The 17,445-nt window shown below is 35.9% G+C and overlaps 2 protein-coding genes and 1 long non-coding RNA gene across 4 annotated transcripts; 2 read left to right on the top strand and 1 right to left on the bottom strand.

Moving 5' to 3' along the window:
- Positions 1 to 800: 800 nt before the first annotated feature.
- LOC114307710 (adenine phosphoribosyltransferase 5) lies at positions 801 to 9,416 on the top strand. 2 transcript variants are annotated; one of them, XM_028253109.2, is made up of 7 exons: positions 801 to 1,111; positions 1,232 to 1,342; positions 3,560 to 3,652; positions 4,374 to 4,523; positions 4,643 to 4,701; positions 8,112 to 8,180; positions 8,982 to 9,416. In XM_028253109.2, the coding sequence occupies exons 1-6, from the start codon at positions 1,021 to 1,023 to the stop codon at positions 8,166 to 8,168; spliced, it is 561 nt and encodes a 186-aa protein (XP_028108910.2). In that variant the 5' UTR covers positions 801 to 1,020; the 3' UTR covers positions 8,169 to 8,180; positions 8,982 to 9,416. The 2 variants fall into 2 exon arrangements, 1 of the variants encoding a protein (XP_028108910.2); XR_014327433.1 differs by having other exon boundaries at positions 860 to 1,111; positions 4,612 to 4,701.
- A 1,568-nt stretch (positions 9,417 to 10,984) lies between these two features.
- LOC145789458 (uncharacterized) lies at positions 10,985 to 12,975 on the top strand. The gene is made up of 3 exons (XR_014327434.1): positions 10,985 to 11,310; positions 11,392 to 12,202; positions 12,284 to 12,975. It is a non-coding gene; the product is annotated as an uncharacterized LOC145789458 (long non-coding RNA).
- Positions 12,976 to 16,339: 3,364 nt separating this feature from the next.
- LOC145824002 (uncharacterized) lies at positions 16,340 to 17,120 on the bottom strand. Its single transcript, XM_082923587.1, has 2 exons — positions 16,719 to 17,120; positions 16,340 to 16,432 (listed from the first exon to the last, which is right to left on the bottom strand). Exons 1-2 carry the CDS (start codon positions 17,118 to 17,120, stop codon positions 16,340 to 16,342), a joined length of 495 nt encoding a protein of 164 aa, XP_082779713.1.
- Positions 17,121 to 17,445: the final 325 nt, after the last annotated feature.

A 17,445-nucleotide genomic window follows, 5' to 3' on the forward strand; every position in this document is an offset into this window, starting at 1 on the left:
TGTCAAAGAAATTTCATTTCTCAATAGGAGTGCAATGTGTCCAGTATCAATTTTTCAGAGAAATTCCATATCGCTGAAACTACTCTAAAACATATTTGAAATTTCTCTGTACTAAAATTTCTCTGAAATTATCCAAAATGGTGTCGAAAGGCTTGGAGATGAAATAGGTGATATTGATGAAGCTAATGCTGAAACCTCCATTCAGGCACATGTCAATATAGTTACTGGAGCATGTATTTCTCTTGGTAAGTGATCATTTCTACACAGAGAAAATTGTGAGCAAAACAAAAAGAAATTTGTGAGCAAATCAGAGGAATTTCAATTCAGAGAAATTTGAAAACACATAGTGGATATACATCATTTTCAACTACACCCATACTAACAGCCCGTTACATTGCAATTTTCTCTTATAACAATATTACATCCACATAAATTTTTTTCTCGAATCCCTCTAAATATGTTTTTGATCGACCAGAATCATTTTTTTACTAGTCGAAAACACATTTGAAGAGGATTTGGAGAAAAAAATTATGTGGATGAATATTTTTGTTTTCTCTTATTCACAGGTGATTTAAGAATTCCTTATTAATTTTTTAACATTTTACAAATATATATATATATATATATAAATAGAAAAATAACATAATAACTTATAATAAATAAACTGCTTATTATTATTACCATGCCCCTTCAGTCAGTTCAACAACCCTGGGTAAAAACTGATTTTTTTCAACAAAACATGGAATATAATAATATATGAATATCCACGAAGATAAATAGAATAAACGAAAATATATACTAAGATTTAAAAAAAGGTTGCTATAAATTATAGCATTGCGCAGTTGATCTTCTTCACTAGTAGTGGTGCTTTTATTCAAATACTATTTCCCAACACTCACCCTCCACTTTCTCTCTCCTCTGTCTTCTCTCTTCTCTCCTTCCAGCTTAGGAGAGAGAAAGCTCTGGTTTTGGGGGAGAAGAGCAAACAAACAAACAAATAAACCCAAATTATACAAAGATATGTTTGCATCAGAGAATGGGTTGCGAGGAGACCCGAGATTGAAGGCCATATCAGAAGCCATTAGAGTCGTTCCTCACTTCCCAAAACCAGGTCTTCATTTTTATAGCTTTTTTGCTATCTGGGTCTGTGTTTATGTTTCAGGATTTTCATCGAACAGCTTATATACATCGCATTTGTCTCTGGGTTTTTTTTTTTTTTTTGGGTTTATAGGAATAATGTTTCAAGACATAACAACTCTGTTATTGGACCACAAAGCTTTCAAGTACACTGTTGACATCTTCGTTGATCGTTACAGAGACATGGGTATCTCCGTTGTAGCTGGTACTCTCTCTCTCTCTCTCTCTCTCTCTCTCTGTCGTTTTATGTCTTTAGAGAGAGAGAGTGTGTGTGTGTTAATTTTTTTTTTTTCCATATTTATCTCTGTTTTAGAGAGAAAAGAGTGAGAAACAGAGAGAGTTTATTCTATCCCTTTATTTAATTTTTAGGAAGCAAACTGTGGGAGTATTTGAGCATAATGGGATTTTAGTTTCTTTGTTTGTATGTTCATTTTTACCTGTTCCAATTTTGCTTCAAATAATTATTTTAAACTATTTTTTGGAATATTTTTGAACCCACAAAAAGAAATTATTAATGTGTATATGAATTGTTGGAAATGAAGCTCCTTTTGTTTTGGCGAAAAATTCTTTCTGCGCAATTTTGCTGCATTTTTCATGGCCTAAATTTGTACATGAAGCCCAATGTTGGGTTTGAAGGCTTATAGGTGTTGCTGTCTCAGGATCTTGTGTCCCCTCCTTTTTTTTTTTTTTTTTTCTTTTTCTTTTTGATAACCAGTGTTCGTGCCGGCTCGCACCCACCTCGACCAATCCGAGGACCTGAAGTTAACTACTAGCAAACCTTCAATGGCCCCTTGTTGGATCTTATCCTCAAATCTTTACCGCGGAGCAAACCCCTTGGGGTTCTTGAGTCCCCTCCTTGACTTGTTAACTTTATTATCCTTCAAGAGCAGAAGTTTGAACAGTAAATCTTGACACCTGTAAAAGAAAAGAAAAAGCTCAGTGATTGTCCTGATATATAATTTTTATTTTGTAATTTCATTTAGGTTGTGTTTGGATTTATGGATTTGAAATTAAAAGAGACTATTCATTGGAAGGGAATAACTCAGTTTTAGATTTGTTAATTACATGGGTTTTTTCAATATTGAATTTGAGAGTTTTGTCGTGATAGATTTGAAGTAACAATATAAAAGTAGTTATTTTAAATCTTCTATGACAAGGGTTCTTGTTCTATAAAACCAATCCCAATCAAGTGGGGTTAGCTACATGAATCATTTTTGTGCATAAAGCTCTATCAAAGGCTATAGAATCATAATAAAAATAGTTCTCTTATGTCTCTAATTTGTTTTCCCTTCTAGTTTTTTAATCACCTATTATAGGTTAATTGCTCATATTTTTATAAAATTCGACCTTAAATTCCCATTTGAAATCCATCCAATGGAGGCCTAGTTTCTTAATCTAAATAAGATGTTTGGCTTAGCTAGCTTTTTAAATAAATTTGTTGCTGTACTTTAGAATCTTTTCGGGGTTGATTTGCATTTCTCTTGAATTGGCTTGATTTTAAACTGTCTTTATTGTTAGGTGTATTGTGATTCTTTCATTACCCCTTAGTTTAACAATATTTGTAATATACCTTTCTCGATTAATATGTCTTGTCTTGTCCACGTTTTTTATTTTTTATTTATTTATTTTGCAAATTTAACTTGTTCTTTTAATTAATATTAACTGCAGTTTGGTAGAAGGATGGCACGAAAGCTTATACGTGTTTCATAAACCATCATATTTACGACATAATGATTTTCACCTCCATTAGGATTTTCTTGCCCTAATAATATCTTTTTCTTGTAACTTTGTAGATAAAAAACTTTTCGTTTATCAAAAAGTAAGAAAAGATGGAATGTTATTGCAGTAAAGTTTTTATGACCATAGTTAAACAAAGCACTGAAAGTAATTTGTTATTATTTTTTTGGGTACTAATAACTAGAAAATACCTGAACTAGATCACAGATTTAAAGTTGGAAATAATGCTCAAGTCAAATTGATGAGGACTGTGGACAGGAATATTTCAGACATTTTTTTAAAAAAAAATTCTCTCTTAAAAGATGAAAATTTGAAAAGCTCAACCATGTTAATGTTTTTAGTGATCAACAGTCTGATGAAATGGACAAGCACATGCAAAAGTCCTTCCCATTTGGCATTTAGGACAAGTTTGGATTGCTGAAATTTTGGGGAGAAACTTACAAATTAAAAGCATTGCCACTAGTTGATAATCTATTTTTTTTATGAACCTTTATTTAGAAAAAACAAATAAATTGAAATATGACCCTACTAGGCACTATCTGATGTGTCTGACTCATAAAATTCACTCTTTTAATTGCTATTTTACTTTTATGTAATATTATATTGGTTCAGATAAGAAATTGCGTTGTAACTCCTTTAAACTGGTTCTTTCTGCATATTTTAATGCTATTAAATTACGTTTTAGGAGTTGAAGCTAGAGGATTTATGTTTGGTCCTTCGATTGCGTTGGCAATTGGTGCAAAATTTGTTCCACTGCGTAAACCAAAAAAGTTGCCAGGTATGCTTCTAGACTTCAATTTGTTATTTCTCTTGAAATTGAAACCCAATTGTTATTATCTTGATGAAATTAGCAAATTAACTGTTGGTGATCTTTCTAAGTCGTGGAGGAACATCCTAAAAACCACCAAATTGGTTGAGTGGCCAAAAGAAACACATGGGATATCCTCATATGCCCTTGGTGGGATTTAGATTTAGGCACCCATCACGACCTCTATTTGGCAATAACTAAATAAGCTTCTTTCTGGCTGAAAAAGACAAAAGTAAAAATTATTTTATATATTTTATTTATCAAAAAAAAAAAAAAAAAAAGCCAAAAGTAAAAAGCATGTTTGCTTTTTGCTAAATAAGTAAGTGTAAAAAATGATAATTTCTCGCCAAAAAAAAAAAAAAAAAAAAACACAAAAGTTTGAAAAGACACAAAACTTTCTGTATAACAAAAAAGCAATTTTTTTTCTAACAATTACCAAATGCATTAAATTTTTTAGATTCTAAAAAAAGCAAAGGCGTTACTAAAAAACAATTGCCAAACCCACCTGAAGTTTTGCATCGGCATGTGTTTTAATAGCTGTTTCTCAACTTTTCTAGCTTCTTTGTCAATTGAACGATTCCACTTCACTATAGTGCTAACAATTTAGTTACTAATATCAGTTCCTGCCTTCTACTAATTGAATTTTTCCTGACAAGTCTGAAGTAAAATTTTTGAATTTTGTAATATTTAGGGGAAGTTATCTCTGAAAAGTATGAGCTCGAGTATGGTACCGATTGTTTAGAGATGCACCTTGGGGCTGTTCAACCCAGGGAACGTGTGTTGGTCATTGATGATTTAGTGGCTACAGGGGGGACCCTATCTGCAGCAATAAGGCTTTTAGGTAACTTCTGGATCTTATTTCATGATCTTGCTTTCTCAGTTCAGTATGTGTATTTCTAGTTTCGTCTGGTTCCTTAGCTCTCTAACAGAACTAATGTGCTCGGAATTGTTATTAACTAGAACGTGTTGGGGCTGAAGTAGTTGAATGTGCATGTGTTATCGGGTTGCCAGAGGTCAAGGTAATGCTTCATACATTCTGTGTGTGATTTACCTTTGTTTATTAATTAGTACATAATACAACGTAGTTTTCACTGCTATTGAAACATTCTGGCAATTCTGTTTCTTTAATGTGTAAATTATATAATAATAATAGTATCAAATTTTATTTGTCCTTTTTTTTTCTCATTGCTTTGTTTTCCTGTGCAATAGATAAACTTCAAACATTGTTGAGAGTTAGATTATTGTTCCTCTTCGACACCATCATTATAAAACTGAAAAATATGACTTAGTAAGTGTGTGATTATCTATAAAAAATACTAACTGCTTTGCTTCTTGCTAGATGATAGGATATTCTTGCATTGAGTTACCTAATGACAGTGAAGTTGGTAGATGGATCTTTGGTTAGATATCAATATCATAGTGAACAAAGTCCATTGGCATTTCTCTAGGAAGTCAATTTCTCCCTCACATCTCTATATTTTTAGTGGCCCTTTGATATTATGTCTGTTGTATGATTGGACAAACATAATAGGTTTCAGAAGATTAAAACAAAGACTACAGCAAACCTATTTGGACTAAATGGAAGTGTTTGTGAAGTCTTCTTATCTTTAGTTGAAGTAGTATATGGTTGATCTGATTAATCTCTGTTACACAAGTCTTAGAAGTCCGGATATTTATTAGTTTTAAACTTTACCATATTCTAGTATGGCTTCATTAGTCTTGTTTGGGTCAACGGTCAAGTAATGTTAATGGCTTTTCAGCAAGTAGTCTTTAATAGGTTTAGAATAGTCTTGGTGGACAAAAGTCAAATTTTTCCATTTCGATGTTGTACTGTAGAACTTAGTTATCCTAACACTTATAAATAGATACATCTCTAAAAAGTAAGAAATAAAAATTGACTAAAATATGAAAAAAGTTTAATAAAAATAAATGAAAATTCGTTTAAAAACAGTTTTTCAAAAATCATACCAAACATAGTCAGAGTTTTGATTCTCTAGTTGATTGGAGGTTGGCCAAAATATCCACCTAAACTGAATGGTTGAAGAAATGTCAAAGAAGGCCAAAAATAAATTTAATCATTTGTATATCAGTTCATAATATTTTTTGGTATTTTAAAGATCTAAAGATCAAAAATAATATTTTTTGGTATTTGGATGAAAAACGGAAGTATTGTAAATAAGAACCTAAAAATACAAGAAAAAATATAGAAAAATACAATATGGGGAAAAGTATATTACAAATAGGGGTGAGCACTTCAAAACTAATTACAAAAAATGGATACTTCTATTTACATCACAAATTTAACTCATCATATCCCTATTTTATTTTTTATTACAATTTTACCATCTTGTAAAATGACTTATAAGGACTAAAAACAATTTAAAAAAAATGTAAAATAGAATTTTTCTTTAAACCTCTTCTTTTTTCTTACCTATTTGTTCTCATCACCAACTACTACCCTTCTCCTCACCAACCAACCACCACCGCTATCCCTTCTCCTCCACCAACCATTGCCACCCTTTCTCTCCTTTTTCACTCTTTTCGTTCCTCTATGATTTATAAGACATTTTCCATAATAACATAAAGAACTAAATAATAAAAAATAGGGACAATTACAAAAAAAATCCTAGGGTTCGAGTCTTCTAATAGAATAAACCGTGAGTTTTCAATTGTATTAATTTAAACCCTAATCTTTTGATTTGTTTTTAATTTAACCATTCGCCTATTTTGGTTAAGTAAAATCGACAGAAAAAATGTATTTTAATCATTAAACTCAATGTAGGTATGCATAAAATGTCTAAAATACACTTTTCATTGAGTTTAATGAATAAAAAACCCATTTTTTCATCGATTTTACTTTATGGAAATAGGCAAATGGTTTAGATTGAATACAAATCAAAAGTTTAGGGTAAAAACTCAAGGTTTATTTTGTTACAAGGCTCAAACATAGGGTTTTTTTTTTTTTTTTTCCCGTCCCTTCAAAGTGATAAGAAAAGAAAAAAAAGAAGGGAACTCATAGTTAAAATATTTATGTGATGATTGTAAATAGATTGTATATAGGATTTTGTGTATAAGAGATGTCGTAGTGTGATGGAAGCTTCTTCCTCTGTGGAAAGGCAATCGAACAAGTATTTGTGCTTGCTTGGCATGTTGACTATGGATGAATATAATCACTTGTTATTCATAGTTACTTGACCTTATATATGTTATACATTTAGGTATTTAGACGTCTTTTTAATTGTATCATGCGTTTTTCAGCATTTGGACTTCAGAGCAATGTTTATTTATATATGATAAATATTGCTGTGTATAGTTCCATTGATTTTTCAATATGGGCCAAAAACTGTTATGGAAAAGGGAAATTGAAATAATACAAGCAGAAATTTGTTTAAATGATAATCCTGTGTGTATATGAATAGCCATTGTAGTTGCTGCCTATTAAAGCTTTGTTGAAGTTGATCATTGCAAGTAAAGCCTTAGTGATTCTTACACAAGAAGCCCATTTATTATGCAATTTAGACAAAAATGGAATTGTGCTGCTGGGATCTTGGGTAGAGACGGGGGATATTTTAGTAGGTAAATTAACGCCCCAGATGGTGAAAGAATTGGCATCCCATCACACCACTAATCAGGGGCGTTGGTGGTGACCAAGGGGGTCGAAGACCAAGAAGTGAGTATTCTTCTTCTCATTGCTCAAAGTGGGTAGGCTAACTATAACTGACATCATCAAACTCAAATAAAAGAGAACGAGCGAGATAGTGTTGCAATTATTGTGTGAACAGCATGTGCCTATTTGTCTTATTCAAATTTGGTCAAACTTGGAATGAATAGAGGCTTCATAGCTTACCCATCTCAAAATTTATCATTGTTTTTTTTTTTGGGTGAATAAAAATTTATCATTGTTATGACATCTAAAAACTCAACGTAGTTGATATTAATGCTGTGTTTGGTTGCAGTTTTTGAGGTGTGATTTGGAAAAGGAATGGGAAATGTAATTCTATTTATGTTTGGTTATAATAAAAAATATATGGGAAAAGAAAGGGAGTGAGAAATAAATAAAGAAATAGGATACCTTTTAAGACATCAATTCTATTTTATAACCAACACAACCAAACATAGTTGGGATTTGAAATTCTATTAATTCTTTCTCCTTTTCCTTTCATTTCCATTTCCCTTTCCATTTCCCTTCCCAAATCCCCCAACCAAACACAGCGTAAAGGATTAAGCTAGGGACTGGGAGAAAGTTATCCATGGTTAGATGTCTCTTTCTAGTAAACTGGACCCACAATAAGTTCTAATCCAGTACTAATTTTTAGCTAGGAAAAGGTGCCGCTGTTACCAAATTTTTAAATTTTTAAATTTTTCTTTCCAGATTGATTGTGTTTTGTTGTGTTGTTGACACTGAATCTAACTATTGCATCTTTTTCAGGGAGAGAGCAGGCTAAATGGAAAGCCACTATATGTCCTTGTTGAGCCTCGCCAGTAGACAATTTATGTGGTATTGTTCTTTTGTTCTTTACTCTTAATATTAATGAAGAAATGTTTATCCAGAAATCCTTATTTATTTGCACAATTGCACTGTTCTGTGAAATTATTTTAAATCATTATTTGCATTAGAAAATTTGATTGAACCCCTTATTGTTTACAACTTCATCCCTTAGTAAAATGTGAGAACATGTGTGTTCTGGACATTCCCTGAAAATCCAATGATATTGTTTGATTGTGTTTTTGTTTTTTTAAAAATAAAACCAATGATAATTGACTTGCAAAACTAATGGCGTTTCTTAAAAAGTGAGTTATTTTAAAATAAAAAATAAAAAATCTCATAATCAGTTTTCAAAAATAATTCGTCAAACAAATTTGTGTTTTTCAAAAAGTAGAATAAAAATGAAAAACAAAATGCTTTTGCGCATCTCAAGATTTGATGTTCATGGTAGTGTATGACTATTCTGTTATATGTCCACTTAAGCTACATATCATAGTCGAGAATAATTTCCTTCCTGATTTACTCTCCAGAACCAAGAAAACAATTTGCCCTATTTGTTTTTGTCATTTCTTTTCTCGAACCTTTTAGACTTCCTCTCCAGCTCGAAATCAAAATCCTAGAAACAAATCCCCAATCTCAAGGTGTAGATCAACTAGCTTATGTCATGCCATGAAAATACATTTTATGTCACAGTTATAGTCCATTCCCTAACATGGAAAACGTGCGAGTCTTTGTACAAGAGATTTTGGCATCGTTTTACTATAATTCTGTCCGACATTTCTTGCTATTAATTTCTTTTATATTTATAATTAGGGTTATCTACTAGGAGCTACCTACAATGGAGCAGTTATGAACACTTGGATGGTTGGCGTCGCCGTTATCATCAAATCCTCATTTTGACCTGGGTATCAGGTGAATGACTTGGTGATTATTCCCAAAGACACAAGTACTTCAACGGTCAGTAAAGGGCGAAGATGTAAAACTAAATATGATTAGAAGGTGTTCAAACTATGTAAACTAGGGTTTGAGAAGTCATCTGGTCCACATCGGCCACCTAGTGTTACAATGCTTTGGTTAACAAGCAGCTAGGTTTCATTTTTATTATCCTATTTTTTTTTTTCTTGGCAAGGTTTGTTCATGGTACAGCTTTCCTGTAGATTTTATTTGTACTATGTTAAATCTGTACAATATTTTAAACGAAACATGAATATTTTGCTTTGGAAATATGTGGTGATTTGTTTTTCAAAAGATAAATGTGCTCTTTAATTTGTCTTTTATGTATTTATTTATAATTTTTTCTCGATAATCATTGGAGGACGGCCAAAATATCCACCTAAATTGAGGGAGTGTTTGAGAACTGGTTAAAATAGCCAAATAAATAAATAAATATAAAAGTCACTAAAAATAAAAAAGTCAAAAAGTAATATTTGAAAAATAAAAAAAATAAAATATCTCATTCTCTTCATTTTTTTGTTTAAAAAAAAAAAATCATTTCTGAACAATACATTTTTTTTTTATCTTATATTTTAATCAAAAAGTTATTAGAAGTGTCACTTCTCAAACTACCAATGAATGATTGAAGAGTGTTGTGGAAGGTAGAAATTTTCTCCACATGGAAAGTAAGATGAAGTGTTCTTTCTTTTCCTTTGTAAAGAGAAAACAATTCGTCAGCGATTACTCCCGATCTAGAATGGTCGAGAGGATTCTCCGACGATCAAGTTAGAATGCTAATCAGCCATATAATGTATGTTTTTAGAAAGAGTCGTAGTTATCTCAGGTTTGCCCTCCTGCTTCTCTTACTCCCCTTTTTTTAGTGTTATTGTCTCACGTCTCAATTGTTGGATTAACATCTGATTTGAGGGCTCTGCTTGTTTCTAAGCTGTAGTCGGGTAAGTGACCAGGCTGTCTTTTCCTTTTACCATTGGATTGTCCTGCTGCGGGCGGCTTAGATTATGTTAGATGTTAGTAGCCAACTGGCCAGATACTGATTATCTTAATCGGACAATTGTATTGTTTGGATAGGCTAGGCCTACATTCTTGTCTCTGATAATTGTTGTCTTCAAAGTTGACCAAGGATGGATCTAAGGGCTTTCCTATATTCTGTAGATCTCTTTCTAGAAGGAGATCTTACTCATGCTTTGGTCATGTGACATTGTCCCCTTATCTGCCCTTCTAATGGACCTTTTAGTTATCTGGGCTTTTATTTTGGGCCAACCTGCTTGGCTGAGCTTGGATTTGGCCAATGTTTTATCCCTTCACAATTACCTCTCTTCGGCGGTCATCTGTGGAGGATTGCCGAAGACGACACTGCCGATCAAATGGGGCCTCGAGTTGTTATGTTTGCCAGCAACACACGTCTTTTTTTGTTTTTCCATATTAATGATGACATCCGTCATTTCGTCTTTCCGTGCATCGTTTCGCTTCTGACATATTAATTAAAGAGATGTCCCTTGCCCTTTACCACTTTGCTTACTGTTTTCTTAGAAGTCTATACGCGTTCCTCTCTGTCTACCATTTGAAGTTTCAGTTCGTTCCTCTTGTAAGTTCATTCTTTCTTTTTGTCGGTTTCTTGTGATTTCGAATTTCCATTTGTTTCACTTTTTCTGCTTTTACCCACCATGAATCGCCTAAGACATGTCTTTGAGTTTGAGGAGAATATCACGGAGTTTAGAATTCTGTATAATATTCCTGATGACGTCGTCATTCGTCTTCTTACTTCTGACTATAGCATTGCTGAGGGGTCAGAGGAACGGATTCCTCTCCCTCTAATAGACATTGTTGAAGAGGGAGTTCGGTTTCCTCTACATCCTTTCCTTAGGGAGGTGCTTTATTTTTATGGAGTACCTCCTTCTCAGCTTTCTCCTAACTTTTTCAGAATAGTTATGGGCATAATCGCCTTGAACGGTATCTTAGGAATCAATTTAGGACTTCCTGAAATTAAGTATTGCTATAATTTCGTTCCTCCTACCAAAGAGAGGTCAAAATTTTATTTCAAGCCCAGATTGGCGAAGCGTCAACTTGTTCAGATGTCTTGATTCTGGTAAAGGTGTTAACAATGTAAACGTCATAATAGAGGGGAATTAGGAATTCTCTCTTGGTGTCCATCGGATCCGACCTATCCCTAAGGTCACCAGCTAACCAGGTTAATCTTCTTCTGCCTACTTGCTTCTGATGCTGCTTTTCATAATATTTGTTTTTATTGCTCTTTCGTTGCCCTTTTCAGCCCGAAAAGTGTTTTCGCATCCTAGCGAATAAAAAGATCAAGTAAACCTTCCCCTTCTTCAGTAAGCCTGGTCGTACAAAGGTCCACCAGAACAACAATGCCAAGGTCGGGTGGCCCATGTGCTGCTTTCCAACGTTCCCTATTACGGCACCGTGATTGCAACTGACATCATAGATCTTGGAGCCGATAGCGGCTTTGATTTCTACGTTCTTCCTCGTCTTCGGAAAATATTGAGAAAATAGCACCTAAAGTAGAACAGCCTCAAGAAGAGTCATCTAGTTCGAAGGCTACTATATCGGACATCATATCGCCGAAGAACTTCTTGAAGATTGCTGCCGTTAGGAAGTGTCAACGGGAAAGTGAATCCACCTCAGCCTCCCAAGCTGTCTCTGATTCTACTACCTCCAATTGGCCCCAACAATCACCGATTGTGGTGGTAGATGATGCCCTTCATTCCCCTGTTGCGGCAACCACTGGAAGCACTCGTCCACAATCTTCGAGTCAGAGATTGGGCAAGCGTCCTGCAGATCAATCAATGGAGGTTCGAAAGAAGAGTCAATCAGACCCTTCTCATGTTCTTACTGTTGCTTCTTCTCCAGCCTCTACTTCGGAAACGGTTGTCGTCAGGTCGTCGATTATCCTCATGCCTGCTTTGAAGGATCGGTAGATAACAAATGCTGACACGGCTATAGGTAACGCCGAAGTTGCCTCCGCAATTATCCGTAGTTCCATTCTCCCTACAGATGCTATTCAGCTGGCCGAACAGTCAGATGCAACCGTCTTCTTGCAGGCCTTACATTTTTCCTTAGTGGTAAGTGCTTACCATCATCATGCTTTAAGGTGTTCTTGAATTTCTTCCAACCTTATGTATTTCTTCTTTTTGTTTTTACAGGGTTTGTTTTCTACTTATGAGGCCATGACTCGTCATTACAAAATAATCAAAGCAACTAACAAACTGAAAACCTTCAGGGATAGACAAAACAAGAAGGTGAAGGAGGTTGAATTTCGGCTGGTGGCTTTAGACGCAAGGCAGCGGAAGCTGAGAAAAAGCTTTAGACGATGGATTATTTTTTGAAGTCTTCGTCGCAAGAGATTACTAGTCTGAAGGAGGAGAAAGAGCAACTCTCTGCTTCTCTTACTGCTTCTAAGGAAAATCTTGCCGATGTGGTCAAGGCTGCCAAGGAGGGGTGATGCAATGAGGCCACCGTCGTTTATGAAGTGCAGTTTGCCAAACTGGAGAACATGCTCTTTGAAGACGGCCGAATGGCTGCACTTCAAGCTACCAACGTCCTAACGGAGTCTGAACTAAGGAAGAACATTCTTACCCTCGCTCAGATGCCTTGGAAAAACCAAGTGGAGCCAAAGGGGCTGGAACTGAAAACCCTCCTACAGCAAAGTGATGAATTGAGTTGATATGTTAGTTTAGTTTTTGTTTTTGTTTTTTTGTTTTTTGTTTTTTTTTGTGTTTTCTTTCCTCATTATTTGTTTTGTTTTGTATTTGTTTTTTTTTTTTTTTGACAATTGATGTATGTCCTCCTTGATGGTTTAAAGATTTTATGCTATGGAATTATCCCACTTAGCTTATCTTTCATTTATGCATTGTTTTTGATCGTGTGAATGGAGATTTAACTGTTAAGTCGAATCATCTATTTTTTTGTTCATGCCGATGTATACTAAAAGAAACCTTTATTTTAGTGAACCTTCATAAGCTCATTTTGATTTAGAAAACCCTCGTAAGCTTGTGCCTTACTCCGAGTAAGAGATCGACGTTATGTTTATCGATGTAATATCCTTAGAATAGATTTTTTAGAGAACCCTCATAGGCTTGTTCTTTGCTCCAAGCAAGAGATCGGTGTCGTTTTTGCCGAAGTACTATCCGTGGTATAGGTTTTTAAGAAAACCCTCATAGGTTTGTTCCATGCTTCAAGCAAGAGATCGATGTCTTATTTGCAGATATACTATCCTTGGGATAAGTTTTTTTTTTTTTTAGAAATCCCTCATAGGTTTGTTCATTGCTTAAAGTAAGAGATCGGCGTTGTCTTTGTCGATCTACTATCCTTGGGATAGTTTTTTTTTTTAGAAAAGCCTCATAAGTTTGTTCCTTGCTTCAACCAAGAGATCGACGTTGTCTTTGTCGATGTACTATCCCTAGGATAGGTTTTACGGTTTTGGGGGCTTTGGTTTTAATGTGCTTACATCACCTGGGCACGTGTCAGTTATTCGAAACGTCCATCAGTACTTGGTATTAAATGTCGGGGCACGTTATTCGAACGAAATGACATGCGCATCGAGAATGGTGCGTCGTTTCTTTTTCCTTTACACGAATAGAAGTACAAATCATTGCATTGATATTTGGGATAGTTGCTTCGACAACATTTTCGACCAAAACATTGTCTGACATTGACACCTGTTCTCATGCTATCATTTAAAAAACCTCCCCTAGGTACCCTTTTCTTTCCATTGTAAGTTCTTTCATCATTCTCTTGGTATTTTAATTTTCATGGATTTGTGCAGAGATAGGGAAATACGCTTATTTGCTCAGTAGTCCAAAGGGTTTAGCTCATTTTCGAACTACCTATGATATTCTTGTTAGTGTGAACGTGGAACCTCCTCTCCCCAATGATAATTCCTAGTACCCTAGTGACGATAGGGTTCCTTGGCTAGTTTCTACCATAGTAGATGGCGGGGTTAGGTTCCCTCTCAATCTCTGCCTATGGGAGATTCTTTTGCCCTAGGGAGTTCTTCCATTTTTGCTTAATACAAACTTTTTCAAAATTGTGAATGCGATGCTCGACCTAAACAACATGTTGAACCTTGATTTAGGCTTGAAAGAATTGCAATATTGTTACAGTCGATCAACAAGGTGAGGGTAATCATGAACAACAAGCGAGTCTTGTGCCGACGGAGTTATCGGAATTTCGGCACCAGAGATGATAGGAAGACGTCGTCTAATAAGGCAATTGGAGGCGGCATTGAGAACAAATCAAGAGGCGGGTGGGCGAGGGTCATATAGATCGCCAGAGCATCTGCCAGGCGGGACACCTTCCACACCAAGCGGACCGCGTATCTAAGCAAGTGAAGAGCATACGGAGGATGTGGAAAAGGGTTCTATTGAGTACGTTTTTCAGCCGGTGATAGGAGATCGGTCCCTGAACACAAGAGACTCTATTTTTTTAGATGCCAGGGTCGCTTTAGCCATGGCACAAGGCATGCTCATTCCGAAAGATATTTGCCGTTTAGAGGAACAATCCAATCAGCAAATCCTTGGTCATGGTATTCAGAACTTAGTTATGGTAAAATAATTCTAAAGTTCTTTGCTTAGAAGAAAAGTTGTAACCATGTTGTAATCTGAGTTATAAACACGTTTGATGATGTAGGCGGTGAACTAGTTTATGGAGACGAGAATTAGACTGACTAGAGAGCAGGAGCGTCAGGATAAAGAGAGGCGCAAAATGGAAGATGAGAGAAGTCTAATCGTCGATGAGAGAAAACAGATGGCAACCGAAAAGAATCGCCTCCGGGAGGATCTTACTCGGGCCGATAGTAGAGTTGCGGCAGTGGAGTCTAGTCAGATGTCTGCTGGAGAGAACATCGAAGCTGCTACTTGCCAACTTGATCAGCTTAGGGTACATCATAAGGTCCCAAAAGCTGCTATGGAAACAATGAAGACCCAGCGAGATATAGAGTTGAAGGCAAATACGGAAGCTACATGGCATGAAGCCAATGCCGCTTATCTTGAACAGATAAACAAGTTGAAAAACTTCTTTAAGGAGGGATGAAGGATTGTTACGAAGAAGGCTGGAGTAGCAAAGCCATCCGTTTTATATTCCCAAGTTCCCCTACCAAACCCTGATGTCCTTATTTCGGCCGAACTGGATAGTCTGTAAAGACTTTGCTAGATCTAGGTTTCTTTTTGTTGTTTTTTTATTTATTTATTTTTTGTTGGGCGTTTGACTGATCTGTTTTTCTTTTGTAAAGTGCCAAGTGCACCCATTGCACAAGTTTGACGGTAATGAAGAAGAATATATTTTAAGTAGAATAACCTTACATTTATTCATTATGCTTATTGCTCAAGCATTATTACATTACGGTTACAAGGGTAATGATAATACTTCCTTAAGTGCATCGCATTCCAAGGCCTAGGGAGCACATTTTCCCGCTGGTCGGTGATTTTATATGCCCCATCTCTTTCCAGATCTGTGACTTGATATGGTCTATCCCAATTTGGTCCAAGCTTTTCATCGACCGCTCTACAGTCACTTAACAGGACCTTTTTAAGGACCAACTCGCTGACCGTATACCACCAATGTTTTACTCTCTTATTGTAGGCCCGAGCTATTTCTTGTTGGTATTTTGCTAATTGAAGGGATGCCCTTTCGCGTTTTTCTTTGGTCAATTCAAGTTCCTTCAAAACCAGACTTTCATTCATGCCATTTTCCACTAAGTTAGTTCTTCCCGTGAAAAGTCCGATCTCCAATGGAATGACAGCTTCCATTCCAAATGTGAGGGAGAATGTTGGATGCTTCTAGCTACTTCTTAATCCCGTTCAGGATAGTTTTGTTTGAATCTTCTGCCTGCCCATTGCTCTGAGGGTAAGCCAATGTGAAGTAGTAAGCTTTAATTCCATATTGGTCACATAATTCTTTGTATAACCCACAAACAAATTGTGTGTCGTTGTTAGATATAAGTGCTCTTGGAATGTTGAATCTGGTGATTATGTTAAGCCACACAAATTTTCTGATATCCACGTCTCTGATATTGACCAGTGGTTTGGCCTCTATCTATTTCGTGAAATAATCTGTATCTACAATCAGTCATTTCATATTGCTTGGCACTTTGGGCATAGGCCCGACTAGATCCAACCCCCATTGTGCAAATGGCCAAGGACTCGCGATTGGGTTGAGTTCTTCAAATGGTTGCTGCACGATCAGCGCATACCTTTGACACATTAAGTATCACTAGACAAATGGTTGGGCATCTTTCTCCGTGTAGGGCCACCAATATCTGTAGGTAAAGGCCTGATGTGGCAATGATCTGCCTCCTGTATGAGCTCCACATGATTCGTCATGAATTTCTTCCAATATGCCTGCTACTTTATTTTGGTAGACACACTTAAGGTAGGGGCCAGAATATAACCTCTTAAAAAACTAGTTTGAGTCATTTATCCAGAAATGCATAGCCTGTAGCCGAATTCGATGTGTTTCTTTTTTGTCAGCTGGTACTATCTTGTTAGACAAATAGCGAATGAGAGAGGTCATCCAGCTTTCCCCGTGCGTGATGTGTAACATGTTTCTTGCCGTAATATTGGAGGCAACGATGGTACCAACCTCAATTCTTCGATTCTTCATTTGATCAATTGTCGTGGCTAGGTTGGCTAATGCGTCTGCATGACCGTTCTGATCTCGTTCTATTTGATGAATTTCGAAAAAAGAAAATTGCTCTACCACTTTATTGGCTGCAGCCAAGTATTTCATCATTCTTTCGTTGCGGGCTGCATATTCTACGTTCATCTTCTTGGTGACCAATTGTGAGTCACATTGAATGCTTATGGAGTCTGCCACTAGCATTTTTGCAATTACGAGTCCATTAATGAGAGCCCCATACTTACATTCATTGTTGGTGATCGAGAAATCTAGCTGAGCAGAAAATTCTAGTGCCTCTTCGTTGAGCGTGGTTAGTACGAATCCTATTCCTATACCCTTATTGGTTGGGGCCCCATCGCAATGCATAGTCTATGATGCTCCCGATGAATGTCTATCCCTTATTCTAGTTCCTTCCTTTGGGGAGAGCTCCGCCACAAAGTCTGGTAGAACTTGCCTTTTGATTGTAGTTTATGGTTTGAATTGGACATCATATTGCCCGAGCTCGACAGCCTATTTGGAAACTCTTCCTGATGAATCCAACTTGTGGAGGATTCGTTTACGCGGGTGTTTAGAATAAACAACGATGGGGTGGGCCAAGAAGTAATGCCGCAATTTCCTAGATGTGATGACAAGTGATAAAACAAGTTTTTCCAGCGGTAAATACCTGGTTTCTACATCAAACAATGTTTTG

This window comes from Camellia sinensis, chromosome 4, assembly GCF_055761805.1.
Source record: "Camellia sinensis isolate YWXY chromosome 4, ASM5576180v1, whole genome shotgun sequence".
In the NCBI taxonomy this organism is placed as follows: Eukaryota; Viridiplantae; Streptophyta; class Magnoliopsida; order Ericales; family Theaceae; genus Camellia; species Camellia sinensis.